This window comes from Chiloscyllium plagiosum, unplaced genomic scaffold (genome assembly GCF_004010195.1).
Source record: "Chiloscyllium plagiosum isolate BGI_BamShark_2017 unplaced genomic scaffold, ASM401019v2 scaf_6874, whole genome shotgun sequence".
Lineage (NCBI taxonomy): Eukaryota > Metazoa > Chordata > Chondrichthyes > Orectolobiformes > Hemiscylliidae > Chiloscyllium > Chiloscyllium plagiosum.
This window is the reverse complement of record NW_025212047.1, coordinates 1,311-25,000: the sequence shown is the minus strand read 5'-3', so window position 1 is coordinate 25,000 and position 23,690 is coordinate 1,311. Positions and strand designations below refer to the sequence as shown.

General features: G+C 41.1%; 1 protein-coding gene across 2 annotated transcripts; it reads right to left on the bottom strand.

The window, feature by feature from the left end:
- Positions 1-235: 235 nt before the first annotated feature.
- LOC122547277 (midnolin-like) lies at positions 236-18,469 on the bottom strand. 2 transcript variants are annotated; one of them, XM_043685913.1, is made up of 6 exons: positions 18,019-18,469; positions 15,560-16,200; positions 15,191-15,278; positions 15,033-15,095; positions 1,940-2,326; positions 236-433 (listed from the first exon to the last, which is right to left on the bottom strand). In XM_043685913.1, the coding sequence occupies exons 2-6, from the start codon at positions 15,769-15,771 to the stop codon at positions 251-253; spliced, it is 933 nt and encodes a 310-aa protein (XP_043541848.1). In that variant the 5' UTR covers positions 15,772-16,200; positions 18,019-18,469; the 3' UTR covers positions 236-250. The 2 variants fall into 2 exon arrangements, with proteins under 2 accessions (XP_043541848.1, XP_043541849.1); XM_043685914.1 differs by lacking the exon at positions 18,019-18,469 and adding an exon at positions 16,450-16,588.
- Positions 18,470-23,690: the final 5,221 nt, after the last annotated feature.

The following is a 23,690-nucleotide window of genomic DNA, read 5'->3' as shown; positions in this document are numbered from 1 at the left end:
AGAACAACTAATTAAATAATTTCGACTGCCACAAACAGACAAAGGGAACAGGGAAATTTTCTCTCCAGATTCCATGTGGCAAAAAAAAAAGGCCTCATTATGATAAGAAAAAAAACTGCAACTTGTTATAGGAAATTTATCAGAACAAAAAAAAACAAATCCTGTCAGGAGGAGTTAAAGCCAAAAAGCTGTTCTGATGCAAGGAACAAAGATCTAGTTATTTTCCAATTGCACCCCATCCCCCACTCCTCTACCAACTTGTACCTATCTTTCTCATTAAAAGAATTTGGAAAAAACAGATATATTTTGAATTACCTGAGAAGGTTCCTGAGAAAACCCCAGGGGCATGGTTGACAAAGCTCTCAATGATGGCACCTGGCTTTCGAGACTTGCTTGGAGCTGTTGGACTACTGCTTCTCGTACTGCAGTCACCCTGGAAAAAAAAAAGCAGTAATTATTTAATGCCACTTCAATTGGCAAGACAGAAAGAGAGAACTACACAGATACATGTTCAGAATGTAAATTAATTCCATCTTTCAATTTTTCCATTTTTTTCCCTTTCCCAATAATGTTTGCTGAACTGACATCTTTACTAATTAATGCACAGAAAATGAATGATAACTGGAAGTCACACTCTGGGGATCATAGTTAAGGATCAAAAAGTAGCAGTTTTTCATCTACAAAGCACCAGCTTGCTCTGTACAACCCATTAAGGCTTTATTTGTGGGTAACACTTTGTATGCCATTCTTCAACAGAATGCCAAATTCAGAACTGGAAGAACCGAAGATGTAGAGATAAGCGAGGAATGGTACGTGTCCCTTCTTCCAATGGAAGGGAGTTTCCTGCCTTGGTTACAGCATGACTAATTGCGTTGCTGCACTCAATCTGGCACCTTTTCCCACAACTGTTTTTTAAACACAGTCTGAAGTATTCAACTGTTAATCTGGCCAAACAAAAAAGGGCAGACCCATGCCAATGCAAAACATCACCACCAGTTCAGAAACCACATTCTCATGGATCTAAGGTGGTCATTATAGCTAATAAAAGTGACAGATCAGGAGTACTATAATAGACTATTTAATTTCAACTCAGTTAATGCTTTTGGCAGGCAAAGCCTAAAGACAGCAGATTATTCCCTGAAGATAATCACTGCTGACACTCAGGTTCCCAGTGATGGAGACATTAATAAAGCATTCAGCCATCCTTTTTATGTTTTGAAGCAAAGGGGACCCTAGTAGGCCAGTTATTACATTTTTAATCAGGCACCTTAAAGTTCTTAAATGCAACATCGATCTTAAGCACCAGAAGTGTGCAAGACCCATATGTTACAATCAATTTATTTCATGCAGAAGTTCAAACAAAGACCAGCAAAAGGAACAAACATTGCTGGACAGATCACTGAAGGGTGGGAAGAGGAGATGAGAGAAATAATATTTAAGTAAAATTTTCCACCCTCGCTCCCACCCGCCAAGGAACTAGGGATGTGTGTTATAATCAACTTGTTCCTTTCACAAAAGAGAAAGGACCAATTCTCCAACCCCTGTCTACCAGCATCTACATTCCTAATCTCTCCTCAAAAGTTTAAACTGATGCTGCAATGCAGATCCATAAGTTATCTACATGCAAGAGTGCCTGTATTCTATTGACCCCAGGGGACATCATGGGATTAGGCAGCATCAAAGCCCCCATGGGAATTTCCAGGAGCATTTAACAGACAGCAATGAGGACCTGGAACAGATTCAACCCTCTTTGACCCTTAAAGTAGGGAAATTATTTTCAACACTCCCAGCTCAGGAAGTTACGAGTCAAACTTTGGGGTGAAAACCATTGCAACCGCACAAAACCAAAAGGGATAACAAGCTTTAAGCCATGCCTGTTTTGTAGTGGGCAGAACTACACAGCCTACATGCAGAATGGAGACTCCATGATCCGTCATACCTCAGTGCATGATGGAGAAGCAACGTTGTGGCTGCTTGTTGATGTGGTGGCTCCATGTGACCTGAACGATCCAGCAGTGACTGAGGGTGGGCGTGCTGTGCTAAAGCAGGTTGCCGCAGCTGCAGGGCCTGGGCTTGCCATTGTTTGCTGGCAGGCCGATATGTGGTTACAGTTTGAGGCTCCCACAGTTTGCCTGTGAAGTCCTTGAGCATTCGTAAAGCTGGGTGCCGCTGCCCCACTGCTGCTCTCCCGACTGGCTATCACATGCCTGTGCTGGAGCTGGCTGCCAGCCTGCTGAGCTGCCAACTGGAGCTGAACAAACATCATATGATCTCCAACCCGCAAGGCAAGTGTCAAAGGTGACCGTCCTGACAGAAAGTCATTGACCTGAAATGGTAAAAAAAAACATGCTTAATGCTTTGAACTGACTCAAGATACATTTCCTTTCATCTCTGAAAGGGTTAGAGTGTTGCAGGCTTAGCTGAAAGACATCAATTCTAGGTTAAGTTCTATCACATGGCTTCAAATCAGATGATCCAAATTTGAATTAGCTTAATTGCTCCAAAAGTGGAAACATCCTTAACAAAATTATTCAGGAGAACTCTAGTTTTAAAAATGAAACTGAACAATTAAAGTATAACAAATTCTGTGCAGATGCCGCACAAAAGTAAAAACTTATGTCAATTCACAACAGGAAAAGGTACAACTAAGATTAGTCCTAATGATACAGCAGTACAAAGCATCAGGACAATACTAAAAATGTTAGAGGAATGAATCCTACTGTATAATCTCAAGGAGACTTTAGTGGTAAACTTTTACTTAGTTGGCAAAGCATAGTTCACGGTTCAGTGCAGGGAATTAATTACTTTGCATCTTTTTTATGTAACAGTCAAAGATGACAGGGAAGCCTTAAATATTTATGCACTCTACTTTCAATTTCTGACAGAGTTCATAGAAACCAAGGTTTGGGATACAGCTATTTAATATTAAAGATGCTTATTCCCGTTTTAACCATTTAATCTACTGCACATGGCAGAATACTTTTCAAAAAAAAAGAGATTATTATTAACAGTAATTTTAGCTGCACTTGAGAATTATTGCTGCTTGCTGAATGTAATGTTGAGGGCTATTAGAATTATAATTCTTGAACAATTTCTAAGAAATGCCTTGTTTTAAGCAGGTGACCCTTTCCTGGCTTCCATGAAAAGGTGGCAACTGAAGTCCAGGTTTTAGATCTGTGGTTACCAACACCTTGCTGTTTGATCAGCTTGGTAGGCCATAAAAGGGGAAAAAGAATTACAACTCAACTGGATACTGCCTTCACCTGATGTCCACGCTAGAGCTTTACTAAAATAGAAATCACTACACAGCAAGCAGATAGATCATGTTGGTTCACCCACTCTCTTCCCTCACATGGGGGGGGGGGGAAAGAAAGTGCTACCATCCACTACAATACCCCTATCAGCAATATAACAGAAACCACCTAATTTGGGCCCATATCAGGCAGTTATTGGAATTTTCCTTGAGGTAGACACATCACTCATTTTCAAAATAAAATGCGATCAAAGCTGACGAGAATCTCTGCCATCAACTACCAACAAAGAAAGCTTATCTTAGTTTAATTTTCTGCTCGAGGGATGCAACTATATGAATCAGTGTGTGACAAAGGCTTTCTGTCCTTCAGTGTTTATCAACATTTTTGATTGTAATTAATTCTGTACGCTTTAATGTGAAAATTCACCTGCTTGGTGCTGCCTAGCCCCTGTAGCCTGCACTCTAGGGAGTTAATACGAGCACATTGTTATATACATCTGTAACTCGTCTAGTTAAAATTACCCAACGCCTGGCTGCAGTAAGCTCGTAGAGGCTCAACACTGCATCACGGAGAGTCAGATGATACCCATTTTGATTTTATATGCATTTGGAATTTGTTTTTACCCATAATGTACATTTACATTTCTTACTTGCATGATTAGAATCATAGTCACACGCATTTGAGAACTGGACTTCAGGAATTAAGCTATGAAGAGATTGCACAAACCAGGCCTGTTTTCTCTAGAATTCGTAAAGTCAAGGGGCGATCTGTTCAAGGTATAACTAGGGGGCACAGTTTTGACAATGAGTGCTTTCCCATTCAGAAGAGATGTTATTAAACACTTCTATACACAAAAGAACGCTGGTTGTTTGGAACACTCTCCCATAAAACAAAAGTGAATGCAAGATCAGTTGTTAATTTTAAACTAGAGATAGATAATACCTTTTGCTGAGCAAACATTTAAGGGATACAGGCCAGAGGCAGATATATGGAGCAAGGCCACAGATCAATCATCGTTTCACTGAACAGTGGAATAGAATGGAGAGGCTGAATGGCCTCCTCCTGATCATATTTAATTGACCAAAAAAAGGGTGGAGTGGGGCTAACAACAGTATTAGCTATTTATTCTGTGCGGTCTTCAATATAGTCTGCGCACTAAAGCATTGGTGAAAGCCAACAAATGCCACAAAATAGGTTTCTGTACAAATTAGTTCTTAAGTATCATTAATAGTGACATCTCTAAAAGCAATCAAATCCTCCACGTTCTTCACAACACTAAACAAATTTATAAATTTGTGCTGTTTCCAGTGTCCCACAACGCTGCACACCAATGTGGTTGTAGTTTAAAACTTCATAGCTAACAAACTAGCAGGTAATCTAAAGAATGGCAATACATCTCTGACTCCAGAACCCAAGCAGCTGATTGTTAGGGAAACCAGGTGGCTAAAGATCGGAAACTTAATCCGCTTTGACAGAGCAACGTCTGTCACACACGGACATTTGAGACAGTGAGGCCCATCGCAGGTGCACACTGGCAACTACCAGAGGTGAAGCAACGTTTCAAAGCAACCTTGTGGCACATTCTTTACATCCTTTGTGAATAGAGACAGAGGTGAATTGAAGGCCTGTTTTCAAATATTTGGAAATGGAGCAATCTCTGGAAGACATTTATTCTGAAAATATTGATTTTATTGAGAGGGTGAAGTTGCAGAAACTGATATCAAAGATTTAATCTTTATTCAGAAATAGGTCTTCTGAACAGTCTAATAAAACAAGCCTTTTGTACAAAGCCTGGCACTAATTTTTCAGTTACTTTTGAGGCTTTTTTTTTAAAAAAAGTCATCTTATTTGAATAAAAGTATGCAATAAATATTTATCATATCCTCTTGACATAAAAGCAAAATTGACAAATCAAGTTAATAGGTTTTATTCAGGATTCACAATTACTCCAGCATTTGACAATGCGTTGCTCCTACAATTCTAGTGCAATTGCTCACATTACCCTTTCATAAAAACATGCTGCAACAAGTCATACACTAGCAATAGGGAGCGATAATGCTGTCACAGTCTGGTGGGTCTCTAAAACAGACTGCACATATATACACACATACACTGCCTTAACCATATATGGTGATGGATTCAACCTCCTCAATGAATCTGAACAGCCCTGCAGCAACTCTTATTTGCTGATTCTACTTTTCTGGTTGCTGTGGTCTCTGCTTTCAAGAGCTAAATCCACTAATCATTCAAAAACTTTATCTATACAAAGAAGGAGGAAATTTTCTTGGGCAAATAATAAAACATTTGCAGACAACTATTTATAAAAAGGCAGATGGGCTTGGCTCACAGCTAAGAACCATATACTCAACTATTTACAGCATTTTCTCAGTTAGCAGAAATTTTAAAAAGGAGGCTGCAAAAATAAAAAGTTCTCAGAACCAGATCATTTATTGCACATTATCTCAATTCTAGGAAATCAACAATTATTTCTTTCATTAATAGCAGAATTTTTGCTCTGGAGATTTAAAGCCATGTGATTTGTAAAAATTTGACTTACTACCTGATTAGTTGTTTCTCAAAAACATTCATCAGGGTGGCTCACTGGTTAGCAATGCTGTCTCACAGGCTCAAGTTCGATTCCAGCCTCAGGTGACATTCTCCCAGTGTCTGTGTGGGTTTTCTCCCACAATCTAAAGGTGCGCAGGGTAGGTAGATTGGGCAATTTAGCATGGCCACACTGCTCAGAACAGTGCAAGCTAGATAGATTAGCCATGGGGAATGCAGGGTTACATGGATAGTTTAGGGGGCCTGGGTCTGGGTAGGATGCTTGGAGGGTACATGTGGACTGATGGGCATACATTCACAGTAAAAGCAAATAGGTGCTTTTACTCCGAACTCAACACCAGTCATTTACATAATTGTATCTCATACTACCTATTCACCAATATATACAAGTAAACTTTGACCTAAAAATTGTGGTTCGCATTCGAGGGCAACTACTGCTTAAACCTAGTTTAAAGTAAATTCAAGCCTAGTGGTTTCATCCTGTCTGTATTCCTTCCAGCAGTGCACATTCAAGTCAGTGGCATACATATTTGTTTCTTCACACTGCAAGGAGGAAAACAATTTATCAAAATAACTTTAGTTTCTAAGCAATAAATAAGCCAAATAATTGTTTGTATACAGCTTTTTTCCATTACTTTAACATAACTGGAAATGCTAATTCATGGTGATATAATTCAATAAAAGCCATCCAATAAGCATCACAGTGGTCAACAACAAAACCCTTTTTGTTGGAATTCTCTTTGGGGGAGGGGGGGGGGAAAATTCCATGTGGTACTGTTTATAATCAAGGAAAAACTGTTTAAATATACAGCACAAGGTCAGAGGAAACACAGGCCCCACCTTTGCACGACCTTCAGTTCAACTGCAACCCTAGAGGACAAAGTCTGACATTGCTGAGTTGCATAAAAACACTTCATAATGTAGTGAGGATTTCAGTTCATCACCTGGCCTATGCTTCCCAGGCTGGGCAGTGATTCAAGCAGTCCAAAACTATAAAAATGATTATGCAGTGAGCTCTCCTAAATATGTATCAACTGGGATCCTTGAGTGATGCTTCCAATATTAGAATTAGTGACAATGGCACACCAATGAAAAATGCTCAATGCTTCTGTGGGAACAACCTAGCTGGACTGAGGGCTTTGAGTACAGCAGCAACCAGGAAGATATTTTTTTTTTAAAAAAGTGAAAAATGCATAATAAAAAGGTGAGAATCTAAAATCCCACAGGGTTGGCTTTACATTTCTAAAAGCAATATAAAACAGCCAAGCATTCAAAAAGCTAAAATGGTCAACCCATCAAAATAAGCAAGAGTTGAACACTCCTTGTACTCAGACTTACTGGAATGAGCAATGTCATTTCAAGACATCCACCCCAGAGACATCGAATGGATGATTAAACCCCAGCACTTGAGCTCAGTTAGAATTTAGATGAGGTGGGGGTGGGGTTAGTCTTTGCAAGCAGAGTTAGGAGCCTGGGGACAGATTAAGACAGCACAAAGAATGACTGGTTTTAATCCTAGCCAACACAAAAAAGATTGTCTTTTTTCCCCTCAATGCTGTCCCAGCCCCCACCCAATTTGTTAAACAATGATTTACTTAGTAAATGATGTGTCAAGGGATTGAAGGAGGAAATTACAAATATCTTTAACTTTTGCAGAAAAAGTACACTTTCCTGGCTCATTTGTGAATGAAGTGAAAACAAGCAATAATTTATGCCCCCAAATTCAGTTTTTGGTTTAATTGCTGCAAGTGAATTTATTTCAAATAGTAATACTACAGAAAGTGTTCGAATGCCTCCTGACCAGGTATAAAGTTTGTCTGAGTTTAAACTGATTCACCACCTACTGACGCTCTAGTGCAATGACATTATCTCTAATATCAAATAAAAATCACATTAGTCAAGTTGACCCTATGCTATACAGATCTCTTCTCTTTATTTAGAAGTTAAAATCTTTGGTAAGCAAGGAGAACAAAACTAAAATAACTCATTGGCATCTCGCTTTGGACTTTGGAAATGCTTTATGGCAAGTATTATTACTGTAATTGTCTGGACGTTTTCTTAAATCCAAACATTAGATTTTAAACCAAGTTATTTGTATGAAACATGCTTAATAAAATCTAGAAGTGAAGTGTGATTTATTGTTTTCTCATTGGCATTCAAACCAATCTTGGTTTAGAGATCAGCTTTCATCTTATTTTGGGGGTGAGAGAAAGAGGGGTGTAATACTCAAGTTCTTTCTGCATTGCTCAACAGCACTAATTGAAGTGGAAATGTCTCCATTTGCCATTCAGAATATTTAATTCCACTTCTAGGTTTGTGATGAGCTGGAGAACCCAAGTGGCCTGACCTTAACTAAACATGCAGGGTATAGAGATTTGCTACAACCTCATCACTCATCCAGTCCCTGCAAATCAAATCATAAAATCTCATCCCATCTGCTCTATGGAAAGGCCTCTGGAATTTGCAGCCCTTGGCCTCTTTCTCTCTTCCCTTCCCCCACTCCCAGTAGGGGATGAAGCTTATTTAGAATTCTAAGCATGCTGCTAACTTAAGAATGCAGGAACATATTGATTAAGTAATGTAGACCTATACAAATCCCAGAACAGTATAATGCCGGCTGATAAGGAACGCAGCATAACCTCCCTCTGCATCTTTGAAAGTCATCTTGGCTTTTTCAACCTACCAGCTGCCAAAGACAAACTGCAGGTTCTTTGAAATTTAAGATGCAGACTTTGACCCTCCTGTGCCTTTCCTTTTTTAAAAAAGAGAAAAAGCCAACCAGAAACAAAAACAAAAATGCACCATACGTAGCTGCAGTCATGATGCAGCCATTAGCTACCAGGTTAGTTAAGCCACCAATCAGCTCTTAATTGGTAGCAGGCAGACTCTAAAGCTTCTTTTCCTTATTCAAGCACAGTCAGTGAAAGCTTACACATACCATTGGGAGCAAAGCCTTTTTGACACCTAAGTTTTTTGTCCAGACGTCATTCCAAATGCACAAACACTTTGCCGAAGATACACCAGAATGCACATCACTATTTCTACAATGAGTGATGTCAGGAGAAGCATTTCATTTTTCAACAAAGCATTTGCCACAGTAACCACTAAGAAGCAAAATAATATGTTCGAGAGAGAATTCCTGGTAGGAAATTGCCACTGTAGTCCTGGCTTCATTCTATTTTGACTGCAAATTGCTCGAGTAGTAATCAAATTGCAAGAAAAGCATATATTTGCAGTCACAAAACGATGTTACTGCTAAACTACAGCCTTCTGAAAATTTGCTACTGACAGATCCATTTATAGAGGGCCCCACAGTTCACAGAAACTCATTTGCAGCCACTGTAATGCAGCATTTGTCAGTATGCAACCACTCAACATACAAGAACATTGTAACTCCAAATAATGTATTTTTCTTCAGTTTGCTGAGGAACTGCAAAGCATAGCAGCTTTTTAAAAATTTCTCCAGCAAGCTCAACATTAATTACGAGTTGTACACCTTTGTAGCACCTGCATTAAAATAAAATGCCTAAAAGAAAGGGCTAGGTCATAATGGTATTTTTTTTAAAAACACCTTTTGGGGTGATTTAAAGAGCTATTTTCCTAATCTCAATTGATGGAAGGCTGTTCTCCTTTCAAAATATTTTCTTGGAATTCATATATTGAACCCATTCATTGTTTCCAGCTGCATTAAAATAAAAACCACAACCACAGGCCAGTGCTAACTGGATCTCGAAGGTGGTCCCCTGCAATCTAATCAGTCACGACTCAACCCACTTCACTCAAAAAAAGGCACAGTATCAAACTTTCAGACATCACGATTACAGATTCTCCATCCGCCTCAGATGTAAACCCATCAGGCATGTAGACTCGCCCCCGCATGATAACAAAAGAATCTCACATGCACCTCTCACTACCATATATAGATACCTTAAGGTCCAGAAATGTATTGCCACAAAAGGTCCTTCAGCTGCCTAGATACAATGCCACCATTTCAATGGCTCCTGCAAGATCCCATTCACTCATTGATGTCAGTTCAATTAAAATTTATAGCATTCACAGTGCATTAAAATGCATGGTTTGCATGTGCAATAGTGTGCAAGGTGGAGTGAATAATATCAAAAGAACAAAAGATGCTCAAAATTTAAATCATTCTATAGAGCATACTAATTAGCAATTGAACCGAAAGGCAACAGTTCCTGTGACCTAGCCTTAGCTGGAAGATCAGAAGCAAACTAAGGTCCCTGCAGAAAAGAACACCACTATGACAGTGGGTATGTCTTCATTTTTACAGCGCTCTCACTTTGACAATGTTAATTAGGTCAGGGCTTCAGGATGGAGTTTAAAACATCCTTTGTATTTAAAAGCATCATAAAAAGAAACATCACCAAAACCCCTCACTTATTTTGCATATATGCACGTTTGTCTCTTTTAACCTTGCATCAGAGTGAGCAATTTAAAATGCAGCATCTCTTAAATGCTATGATTCAGTGGAGTGCTCTATTCCCTGGCCATCATTAGCTGAAGAAAAGGAAAGAACTGCAGCCCACGTACCAGCACAAACTCATTTTTCATTCATACTCTGTCTGCTAAAAATAACCCTTACATGGACACAAACAGGGAAGACAAAAAAGAAATCTTGTATTACTTGAAAAGGCCACAGAGACTGGATATAAAAATCATATCCGGAGCCTAATTAAATGAATGTTCTCTGCACAATGCATCTTCCTACAGGATAAAAATATTCCATGATTAAACTGCAGTAGCAATGCCTTAACCAGAGCTATAATTTAAAAAAAAAGGGAAATATTTTCTAAAACATGGTCATTTAGAATGATGTTCTCTCCAAGAAAAAAAATGTTAAATTAGTCGTTTGTACAACACCTTGTATTCATAAACACCTTAAAGACTGTAAAATGTCCCAACCCACCTCTCAGAAATGTTAGGAAACTAAACATGACTCAGAGGATGTAAGGAAATATTATTCTAGTGAAGCTTGGTACAATGGCAATTGGAGTAGTTTGGGTGGGGTGGGGCAAGGGAAAGGGGGCACCTTAAGGGCTTGGACAGTTGGTGAGGCGATCAATGGTGGAACAACGAGGAACTGAGATATTCAAGATATTCAGAAGATGCACAGTGAGGTGTATAGAGCTGGAGGACTTATGAAATGAGGACTGACCTAACCTAATTGGATACTAGAGAGATTATAGTGCTGGGGGAAATAGTTGTGATCACATCTATATGAAATTGACAGTCAACTACACAATCATTCCCAAACAAATGGTGCAAAACCTTTGTATTGAGGATACCCTACAATTTGTTTATTTTAGGAATGGGCGATACAACATCTCAATAGTGACTAAAATGATATCAACATAGCAGCAGACTATTCAGCCCAACCTGTCCATACCAACATTTCTGCTTCACTCACACCTCCTCCCATCTTGTCTCAGCTAAAATCTGCAATTTGCCTTCTCACCTGACTTGCTTGTCTAACTTCCTTTTATATGCATCTATGTAATAGCAAAGGATATGAAGTCAAGGTGGCAAATGAAGTTAATGTACAGATCAGGTCTGGCATAACTGAAGATCGAGGAATGTTTAAGGGGATCTACCCTATTCATGGGATCATAAATACACCTTCCATAAAAGATGTAAACAACATTCTCTGCTTGAGCCAAATAATGGAAGCTATTTTTAAAGAAATCATAATAAAATGCTTCAATAATTTTTTTTAAAAAGTAGTAACCATCCATCCATTATATTACACTAACACAGTTTGTGCTGTTACATAGTGTACTGGCCAGTATCTGCAGTGGAAGCTTTGTTTGATTAGGGATTAAAAATAGCCTAACACTCAGCAGAATAGCCCCCGTCAACTGCATTTCACAGGAAGAAGTGGAAATGAAAAAACAAACAACTAGCGATAGTGATTTGGGGGAGGGGATTGGGGGAAAACGAAAGAGGAATGGATTGAGTTTAGTCAGGCAACAGATTTGTTCACAATACAGCTTTACAGAATTTGTTTATTTAAAAAAAAATGTTTTAAGTTACAGAAAAAAGTGCTCCAGACCAGCCATGTGTTAAAACGTCAAGGACTACATTAAACGAACCGGACCTTTGTACTTACAAAATTGTAGATGAAAAAGATGGTGTGTAATTGGGTACTTTACTAGATTTTTAAATGCTGTGCTATTTATACCAACCTTCAAAATTACTAAAAAGGTTTTAAATTTTATGTCCCCCAGTCAAAAGCATTGAAATGTGACTGAACTTGAATGAATGAAATGATTGATCACTGAACATTTCATCAACCGCAATTGGACTGATTTCATTTGAGAGAGAGCTAATTTATTCAGTAGAGAGTGTTGGACTCCTACTCGATCATACTGCTTCACATGGCAGCTCAAAAACTACCCAAATTCCATCTACATTACAAGATACCTTAATTTGGCCAAGCAAAAGCAAACATTAAGAGAAGTTATATTTAGAGCTAGTGAAAAATCTGAATGTTTATTGGCAAATGCTGTAACAAGCAAATAATACTGTTGCAAGACACTCTATCATCCCTTTATGAGATTTTTCCATTCAGTTTTAAAATAGGTTCACTTGCTATCTTATTCCACATATAAATATGTTTAACAATACTATGTTTTGGCAACTGTGACGCAGCTATAACCTACGTCATTGTTATGTCACTGCTATTCTGGATTACAATTTCCAGGACGTCTGTCCTTTCCTAAGGGAGAGGAGGCGGCGAATAAGTGGGAGGGAGGAATCATCAGCTTGCAACAAATTAATTCGAACTGGAATGTAATTTTTTTGACTCCGAGCAAACAGGGATATCAGAAGTAGCAGGCAGTGGGCAGCTACGGCACAAGAATTTGATTAAATGAGGATCATGACCAAGGAGGAATAACAACCCCAGTCAAGGTTTAGGCAATATTTATCATTTATCAAGAGAGGTTAATTTAAGTTAGACACCCATAGAATAGTACTGTTTGGGTTAGGTTGACTTTTTTTAAAAAATCAAATCTTTTCAGGGATGCTATGACACCTCTGGAGCAGGGTGGGATTTGATACTAGGTCCTCTGTCTCAGATGTAGGTCACTACCACTGTACCACAGGAGCCCAGTTTGAGTGGGTATTATTCATGCCATTATTAAGCTATTGCTAAGTTTTGACAAAAAAACTGCTTCCTCCACTTGTCACTCCAACAGCATGCCCTAGCCAATCACAATGAGCGCAGGATTTCCAGTGTAGAAAAAGACACTTCCCAGGAAGTATGCTTATCTATAATGGTAGACTGCGCTGAGCAGAGCAAAGTGGGGCTGAGCTCATTATATTGATAAGAATAATGAATGACGAATTTTTAAAAGATTTTATCTAATAAATGCTGTCAAGCTCGAATGGCAAAACTGCGGAAATTGTGCTCAATAAGTTCCTCGCAAAAAAAGAGTTGATATAAATATATAAATAGAAAGCAGGAGACAACAGCTTCGCTTCACTTGGAGGTCGCCACTGATGATGTTACCTAGCCAGGTAATGAAACGTCTGGATATCAAACCTACACCCTAAATCTAGTTAATGCCGTGGGTTGCAAAAAATTAAATTTATTCTACTAGCGCATTTGCATAGTTGTCAATTAGACCCAGGGTCCTCCTTTGCCTTCACAAATACAGCATTACAACTAAATCAGAAAATTTAGAAAGTTCTTGCTGGTGCTTTCGTCTGATCTGAAAGAAGTATACTTCAATTAAATTCAAACAAGCTCCTCTGCACGTTAGAAAAATGCTCCTGTGCGCCTCCAAGTGTGTTGCCACGTACTGCCAGACATCGCTAATTCGGACACCAAACAATTGCATGAAAACCGAAAGCAGTGCAGAGTTGAAAGGCTCCCAGTGCCACGTTAATCTACAATAGGCTCCCAGTGCCACGTTAATCTACAATATATGAATCGTCTGCCCAGTCTGGGGAGTGAAATCGGTCTCTTTTTGTTGCACCGAATTGAGAGACGTTAAAAAGGTTGCTACCCAGTTTGCCGGTGAAGATTTATTTAAGCCGTGCAGCGTTTGCGAGCTTCGCTCGTCCATTGGGTTGAAGATCCGGCCTTTTACCAACGTGGAACAAAGGAGCAGTTTAAGCACTGGGAAATGTCGCAGACGCTTTCTGACAGCAAGTTGTCAGCGTCACGACCTCACCTCGCCTCGCCTCCCCTCCCCCCGCACGGATTTAAAAAAAAAAGCATTTGTCCATTTAAATCATACATGACTTCAAAGGAAATGCATTAACGTCAACCCAAGCCCAGCGGGGTGCCTTAAAGGCACAGCGGCGCCACACGGTTAAGTGCTGTATTTAATCCAGTGTTACCCTACATACAGTCAAGTTTAAAAACCTTCCCGATCACGGAGTGGGAAAGAAAAGTTCTGCAGGTTAATCCGTCAGAAGGTTCAAAAATAAAATCTCACACCACTATAACTGAGACTGGGCGACTCACTGAGCAGTTGGAGTCAAAACCTTTTGAAAAACAGTGAATAATTATGTTTCAAACAAAAACCAAGTGTACTGAGCTGGTGAATTTAGGAGATCAGGGGTGAATTCTACGGTTTCAGAATAAAAAAAACTCGCTCATTTTTTAAAAAAAGGGCTTTTCACAATCGGCTCAGGCTGCAGTGGGAGGTCTTCATGTCGTCACTAAGGGGAGGGCTTTGGGTTTGAACAATACTTGTGTAGATTAAACACTGAGCTGTCGCCAAGGAACTCCCAAGTGTTGCTCGAAACACGCACGCCCTGAACAATACAAAGGGACAAGCGACTTGGGGTGGGGGAGGAGGGAGGAGGAAAGAGAGCTCCGGACTTTTTGATGACCGGCGTCGCGAAATATATATTAGGCCGCTGGGGTTGGAACCCGACAGAGCCTCACACATTTCAACAATAAGAGGGGGAAAAACAATCTAGATTGATTTTAAACACTGTACCCTCATAAGGAGCGGCCAAAACTGTTTCTTACATTATTATTTTATGAAATTGCATTGGGTAGTACATTCACATATGCAAGTTACCAATGCAATGCAACATACAAAAAAAAAGTAACTTCGGCACCATAACAAGTTTCCGATTCACCAGCAATTTAACACATTTATAATGAGGCGGACGTAGCCATCAACTGGGTATCGATCATCTTGTTGCAGTTAAAATTAAATCTTTAAGCCTTACCTGAGTTTCCGTTAAGCTTTCCAAAGCTTGCATTACTGATTGCTCCGGGCGCGAAGCTTGAGACTTGAGGAGACAAATAAAAAAAATAGTTAGAGCACAAACCTCCCCAAGCCGACACTGAATGATACTCGATAAATCTGGTCAGACGCCGGTCTTACCATGAGACCAGCCTCTACAGTCGGGACAAGGGTTAGCTTGCTTCCTTCTGTTATACCGTGGTCCTGTAGCTTTCCGGAATTTAAACGCCTGAAAAAAAAGTTCCAAAGCATTGGATATAATCTAAAGCTCAAAACAAAATCACATAATTAATTATCGTTTAAATGCATTAGCACATCAAAATGGCACAAGTTACACGAATGAGTTGTAAAGTACATACAACACTAATGATGAAAACTTTATGTTGCTTACTACCATTAACATGTAACACAGGATTATGAATGAAAGACTGATCGACGCATAAAGCCGTCGTGGAGATTCTCGGATCGGGGCTTCCGTGGCTTTGCTTCAGAACAAAGGGGAGTACGTACGTTTCTTTGTGCAAGAGGACTAGACGCTCCTTGGCAACCTTCAAACGCTGTGATAACCTCCTTTTGAGTCCTTCTACTGTCTCGTCTACTGGAACAGAAAGATCATACTGGGCTCCGGTCGTCGTATTGATGACTACACGCATTGAAGGCTCGTTTTGATGGGCCTCGCAAGTTGGGGCTCGGCTGCAGCTCCTGGTGCTTGTATGGTCCATTCGATTACCTTTGATCGGTCTTGAGTCACAACAAAGTCTCTCAGACGCTTAAAGGAATCATGCAATATTGTGTTGGCTTGTGTGTGTCTGTTGTGTGTGCGTGCTGGAGAATACGGGCGAGAGGGAGAAAAAAATCCCGGCGCTCTCAGTTGAAAGATTAACCAACGGGGTGCGATTCTTGTGTGTTTGGGTTCCACCGTGAGAGGTTTCCTTTTGTCTTCTAAAGGTTTCTCGGATAAAAGGGCTAAGAAGGAAAGCACAGGTGATTTGCTCGGAGCCTCTGAACCGTGCCCCCTTCTCTCTCTCTGTCTGTCCTGTCTGTATGTGTGTCTCTCTCTTTCTCTGTCTCTCCCAGCCCTGCCGAGTGCCTACGAGCCTTACTCTGCTGACTCCGCCGCGATCCCCGGGAGAATAATCCTCATAGAACGTCTGCAACAAAGAAAACACAGAGTCAGCCAATCAGCGCCTTGGCCGGCTCCCCCCATGTATCCACCTGTTTCCTCGGCACCAGCCAATCGCCCGCCGGTTCAATTGTGACGCCACAGACGGGGCGGCCGCCCACTCGTCAGTTTCAGCCATTCACAAAAGACTGCGACGCCTGCCACGTGACAGCAGCCTTTCTCTCTCCCCAACCCCCCAGTCTGCACCCCCCCCCCACCCCCTCCACACACAGAGTACCTGAATTGAAATTCGCAATGAATCGACAAACAAAGCGACAACTTGATGTTCGGAGAGCTGCAAGCGTTCAATTCCAATTCCTTTTGAACTCCTGGCAAAAAGAAACACACTCTCTCTTTCCCACACACACTACCCGAATTGAAATTCGCAATGAACCGGCAAAACAAAGCGCAAACTTGATGTTAGCGTTTCATTCTGATCGTTTAGAACTGCCGGCAAAAAGGGGAACAATAAAAAAAACACTTTCTCCTCCCCTCCCCACACACTATACCCCACGACACCAACCCCCTCTATCCCTTCAGCCTACACCGCCACTACTATATGCACACTCATATACCCACCCCCACACACACACCAGGAGCCAGCAATATTTAAGATGCCCACCTCCTTTCCCCACAGATTGGAATCGGATACATACTGTTTCAAATCTCGATTTTCCATTGATTGAAACCCACCCCTGTCAAAAATCAAGACCACGCATCGTATTTAAGAATGAATCAAACGTGCCCTCAAGCAGCACACCCCACCCCCTGAAGGAAACAAGCAAATGCACTCATAGGCGAAATGCTTCAGCATCAAAAACTTAAAGCAAGCAGTTTTCACCGGCATTGACAACGTTCGACAAGAGAAATAACAAACATTTGTTATTCCTCAATCAGCTCACACCACTGCATGAAGAAAGCCCGAGTTAAATATTTTGCAAAATCTGGAGCTGTTCCCAATGTTGCTGGCGCGAATGATTTCAGGGAAAAAGGCTGAATATAAATTGGACTTTATTCAATGTAGCCGACTGAGTTTGAACTCGCTTTATTTAAATGCTAGTCCACTCCTGTCGTTAACCATTAAACAGCCGGAATGCTCCTTGTTGAGAGACTTTCTGCTTTGTGGATAGCTTTGCAGTGACTATGGTTTGTACTAAAAGGCAGAACTAGAAGCCTTCTCGTAATTCGTACAATGTACCTAGAAATGGTCAGTTCGATAAAGGTAATGGTGAAAACCTACGTAGTTTAGCAGTGACCCTGAGCTCAAGGGTTGGGGGTGGAATAGAGCTTCAGCAGAAATGCCACTAACTCTCAGTCCACAAGCAACAGCGCGACCTCCTGACAATCTGTGGTACTACTTCACTGAAACAAACGATGATTGATAGGATGTTACTGAACGACTTGATCAAATGTCAATACTTCCAAACATTTCGATACCGAAAGAAGCAATCGTTCGCGGAGCCAGACAAGAGTTGGGCTAATAAAATAGTACGGTCGGGGCTCACTCAGAACAAGTGTTAACCTTGTAGTGGAAACAAAGCAACGAGAGGCCAGCTATTCCACACAACCTTCTCATTGTAAACTCAGTAATTTATGTTGTTTTGCCCAATAAACGAACAAATCAGCTTTTCTGAATACAGGATGTTTACAGGACCGATAACATTTCGACCATTTATATTTATGCAGTGAAACTTATAGAGTGTACAGTTTTAATAGAGGTGTCAATTTCCTCAGTGTAATTTATTTTTAAATTCATGCCACTAGTTATCTATATCAGCACTGCTAGTGTGTCAATCTAATTACTTACCAGTTTTAATTCAGTCGCGCTTATTCTTAGCAGCGTCCTCACTTCATAAATGGGTTCCTTTAGTTAGGAGCATAAATTGTAAATCCCTTTAAGGTCGAGCAGATCGCTTTCCTCCCTGGCGTTGCTGCTTTAAGTCCTTGGCCCGGAATTTGTCTTGATATTTAAAGAGTTAGACGTGACGCCGACGCCCGGGTGTGGTGGGAGTCTGAAAATGCAGGAACTGTGGCAGAGATCAGCAACTCAGGCGGAGCCAAAACATCCCGCTGACATCACCAGGAAGAGCAACCATCAATGTTTCAGTTTGAGAACTCACCGAACTCAGGCATTTCCTGAGGGACCGCACGGCTTCAGCTCAGTCACACAAAAGTTTTGAAAGTCTCGCCTCCTGCGGATAGAAGGGCGAAGGGGGCGAGCAGCTGTAGAGACTGCCCATACAGGCTAGACTGGCTGGAGTTGGCGAGAAGGGACACCTATAGGGCGCACTTTGCACGCTCTCAGCTCAGAACATAGTTACGCGATTACGTGGTTAGGTGGTGTCATAACAAACAGTTTCTAGTCAACATCAGTCAGACCTGGTACATTGGTAACGCATTAGTGGCGTTCGTCATGAAGTATATATTTCCAAGCCAAAAAAAAGTCAATTCCAATTAAATAGTGGCGGTATATGACACGTTTTCACCTTATTATCCTGCTTTTGCAATAACATAATTAATATTGGTTGGACGTCAGTGGCTTTCTGCAATTCTGATGGCCAAAAATGTATTCAGTGTTCTATTCCAAAATCGAACGGAGGTTCATATGGGAGTACAGATCAATAAGCTTATTAGCTTTATCCTGTGACAAACATATTTATTGAATCATCTCTCATTTACATAATATATTCCAGCAAGGCGCTGGAATCATTTTCATGCTCACTCAATTGATGCTCTCAAAACAGTACATTAATAATTTGTCTCAGAGTTGGTCAAAATAACTTTCTCTGTGACTCACAGTTACTGTCATTTTAAAGTCAGCACTTTGGGGAATGAATTGAGCGAAGAAGGCGTTCCTTTTACTGGCAGTGATGCCTCACACAGGAACACATTTTTCACATTATAATACTGTTGCACTGTTTACATGAAGACGACTGCTTTTCGGTGACGTCTGCTAGCTGTTTAGTTACGGGCTTGAAATCTCTGCAGCGGATGTGCAGTTTAACGTAGAACAACATGCAGGGGGGGAAGGCATTACAAATGAGGGCATTGTGCCACCTTGGTCAGCAGCATTGCCTTGTTAAGCCAGACATAGAAAAATAAAGGAAACTTAAATACTCATGTCTGTGAGCAGGTAAGTCAAAAAGTGTGGTGCAGCCAGTCAGGCAGCATCCCAGGAGCAGAAGAGTCGACATTTCGAGCATAAGCTCTTCATCAGGCTTTTCCAATACCACACTTTTTGATTCTGATTTCCAGTGCTCTCTTTCTCCCTATGTTTATTAGATTAGACTTGTTGGCCCTTCAGCCCAACAAGTCCACACTGACCCTCCGAAGAGCAACCCACCCAGATCCATTCCCCGACCCTATATTTACTTCTGACTAATGCACCTAACACTATGAGCAATTTAGCATGTCCAAGTCACCTGACCCGCACATCTTTTGGATTGTGGGAGGAAACTGGAGCACCGCAAGACACCCACGCAGACATGAGGAGAATGTGCAAACTCCACACAGACAGTTGCCCAAGGTGGGAATTGAACCCAAGTCCCTGGTGCTGTGAGGCAGCAGTGCTAGCCACTGGGGAACCTAAGAGACCTGTTCCTGGGTTGAGGAATACCTTTCTCCCCTAATTAGAATGTTATTCATGGGATTGTCTGGACATTAAGGGATTGAAAGGGTGTCAGCTCCCAGACTGCAACTCAGGTGATCCACCCCATTGTTGTCTGAGAACCTGGAGTGAAAAGGATGTTCCCTCACAGGGAAGGCCTTTTTGCAGACTAAGAAACTGACTCAACAGATATGTCACTAGATAGCAAGAAAGTAATGTGTGGCCAAGTGATCACCAGCTAGCAGTTGCAGCACTGACTCAGAGCCAGCTGCCTGTGCAATTTCACAGCACTGTCATAGACAGAGTAGTGTCTGAGCAATGAAATGCAGAGCCAGTGGAAGTGACACATTCTGGAAAATGCTGTCCCTCTACAAAAACTAATCGAACTGGTTTGTGAAGAACAATGCAGAATTGCAGCCGTTTTTGCACAGGATTAGTTTTGTGGATGCCACCATTAATCATTGGTGTGTTAGTCAAGATGAGTATATGATTTGGGACACCAATGCCACTCAATTCCATGTCCATTCCTCTCAACCCAGACCCCTTTAGCTCAGTTTCCACCCTCTGTAATCATGACCCAAAAGAACAAAGGACTGCAGCTACTGATAATCAGAACTTTAAAAAAACAGACTAGCTTGAAAAGCTCAGCAGGTCTGGCAACATCAACACAGAGAAAGCAGAGTTAACATTTCACATCCAGAGACCCTTCTTCAGACTGAGGAGGCCTAATGGTATTATTGTTAGATTATTAATCCAGAGACCCAGGTAATATTTTGGGGACCTGAGTTCAAATTTAAATTTACTTTAAAAAAACTGGAATGAAAGGTCTAATGATGATCATGAAACTATTGTCAATTGTTGGAAAAACCCATCTGGTTTACTAATGTCCTGTAAGGAAGCAAATTGGTCTGGCCTACATGTGACTCCAGACCCACTGCAATGTGGTTGAATCTTAAATGTCCTCTGGGCAATTGAGGATGGGCAATAAATACTGGCCTAGCCAGTGATGCCCACTTCCCATGAGTGAATAATATAAGAAATGTGGTATGCCTGACTCTATGAGACAAGGCATTGAATTTAAGAGCAGTAAAGTTTCACTGGAGCTGTATAAAATGTCGGTTAGGCCACAGCTAGTGTTATATGCAGCTTTAGAATCCATAATATAGGAAGGAAGTGATAGCGCTGGAGAGCATACAGAGGTGATTTACCAGGATGTTGCCTGGTTTGGACAGTTTCGGATATGAGGAGAGATTGGAATAGACTGGAGTTCTTTTCCTAGAATGAGAGAGATTGAGAGGGGATGTCATTGAGATGTCTTGAATTATGAGGGCATAGACAAGGTAGGTAGGAGGAAATCTTTCCCCTTGATGGAGGGATCAATGACCAGGGGGTAGAGATTTCAGGTAACAGGCAAAATGTTTAGAGGAGATGTGAGGAAATTGTTTTCACCCAAGGGGTGGTAGCGAATCTGGAAGTTACTGTCTGTAAGGGTGAGAAAGGCAGAAACCCTCATCACATTGAAGAAATATTTAGGTCTGCACTTATGATGCTGAGACATACAAGACCCTGGCCCAAGTGCTGGAAACTGGAATAGTAAGGTGATTGTTCTTGACCTGCACAGATGCAGTGGATTAAAGGGCTTTTTTTCTGCAGTCTATCTCTTATGACTCCACCTACACTCACCATCTTATTGTATATCCAATCACAGGCAGCTCTCCCCCATATTTGCTGATAGGTTCACTCTGAGCCAATCCAGATTAGCAAGTGCAAGAGAGATCAAACCTGTTATTGGATGAACAGCTCCTGGCCCTTTGGGAGTGAATGTTTGAGGGCAACTTGTGGGCTTGTGTATTTTGAGTGTTGTCTCAGATAACGCCCACTCCAATAACACATACATAAACACACCCAAACACACACACCCCGCCAAACCTTTCAGCCTCGGTCAACTTGTATTGATCATCTGCTTGCACACTGTGCTTCTGCAAAGCAGAGATTGCTGCAGAATGTATCTGACCAGGACAGGATAAAAATCAGGAATGGGAGAAATGGAATAGTGAACAACAAAGATAGTGAGCCTTCAGAGTAAAGCTCAGGCTTATAAAGAAGTCTTTATGCTCAATTCCTCAACAATTCTGAATTTAGACGTTTGTTATAAAGCCCAACTGTATTTCCTCTGTTAGTGAACGTTTGCACATTTCCTATTGTTAATTCTTATACTTCCTCCACTCTTGATTGTGATACTGCCTCTCCTGCATAGGATTCTGATATGTCTATTCATCTTGACAATGATTCTGTTGTTCTCATGTCCATAACCTGGGCACCCTTCCCATACCCCTCTCCTCCTTTTGTTTGGCTGCAACTGTATTCTCAGCATCTGATGTTAGGCCACCGAAAGCTACTGCTGTTGAGGCCTGCCCATCCAGCATCTGGTAGTTGGCTGAATGCTCCAGGTCTCTGTTTCCTCATCTGCTCTGGGACCTTCACTTCCTACTTTGCCACATTGGTCTATTCATTTCTACTGCTGCAAGTTTATAGATCAAATTCCCTTCTCTCAACATGGCTTAGTTTAAACTCATGGGATTTGTTTTAAGACTGGTTGGTGTGTTTGACTGTCAATCGTCCTGGACCCAGCAACAGTGGAATCCCAGAAGCCGTTTGTATGTGCGTACGGCACATGTTAGCTCATACGTTCATTCAAAGTACACTTAGTAGCCGGACCCATAGAAACCTGCAACATTATTTGGAATGAGAAAGAAGAGAAAGGTGCATTTAAGTCCTGAATCATAATGCATAGCAGCAGTATGATATGACTTGTTGTTGTAATTTCTTCCTTGCAACAAAAGTATGCAAAGCCAATTCAGAAACTGGATAAACCTGCTGCAAAATGTATGCTCAATCGGCAAAGAATCTGGTTCAGGCTGGTGCAGAAATTGCCCCTAAAGTGCCATGTATTGTTGGGGACATGTCCAAGTGCTATCACCTGATGGCATTATCAGTGGACCTGATTCCAAATTTATGTTCTCAATACCCAGTTTTATTTCATCATCACTTCAATTCATTCCATGACTGTTTCTGTGCTTTTATTTTTATCCAATGCCAAGTTGTGCTTGAGTTAAAACTCGATTGTCAAAAGGTGTGGCGCTGGAAAAGCACAGCTGGTCAGGCAGCATCCGAGGAGCAGGAGAGTCGACATTTCGAGCATCAGTCCTTCATCAAGAATGAGAGCTTATGCTCAAAACATCGACTCTCCTGCTTCTCGGGTGCTGCCTGACCGGCTGTGCTTTTCCAGCACCACACTTTTTGACTGTGATCTCCAGCATCTGAAGTCCTCACTTTCTCCCCCTTAAAACTCAGTTGACATTGACAAGACCAAGGTTAAGGGTAAGATTATGCTAAAACAATAAAAGCAACAATATTATTAATGCTAGCCATTATTACAGGAGAAAGTCTGCAACCTCTAGCCCTAGCAAAAGCACAGTTAAACTGGAAATCCAATCGGGCATACAGATCGGAAAACAGCAAATGTGATGCCACTGTTTAAAAAGGCAGGTAGACAAAAAATGGCTTAACCTCTGAGGGGAAGATTCTTAAGTTTATTATCAAGGAAGAAATAGCAGGGCATCTCGAAATAAATTGTTCCATTGGACAGATCCAGCATGGGTTCATTGGAATTCTATGAAGACATTATGAACAAGGTGGACAACAGGGACCCAGTGGATGTGGTGTACCTAGATTTCCAAAAGGCCTTCGTCAAGGTGACGCACAAGAGGCTGCTGCATAAGATAAGGATGCATGGTGTTATGGGTAAAGTATTAGCATGGATAGAGGATTGGTTGACTAACAGCAAGCTAAGAGTAGATAAATTAGAGCTT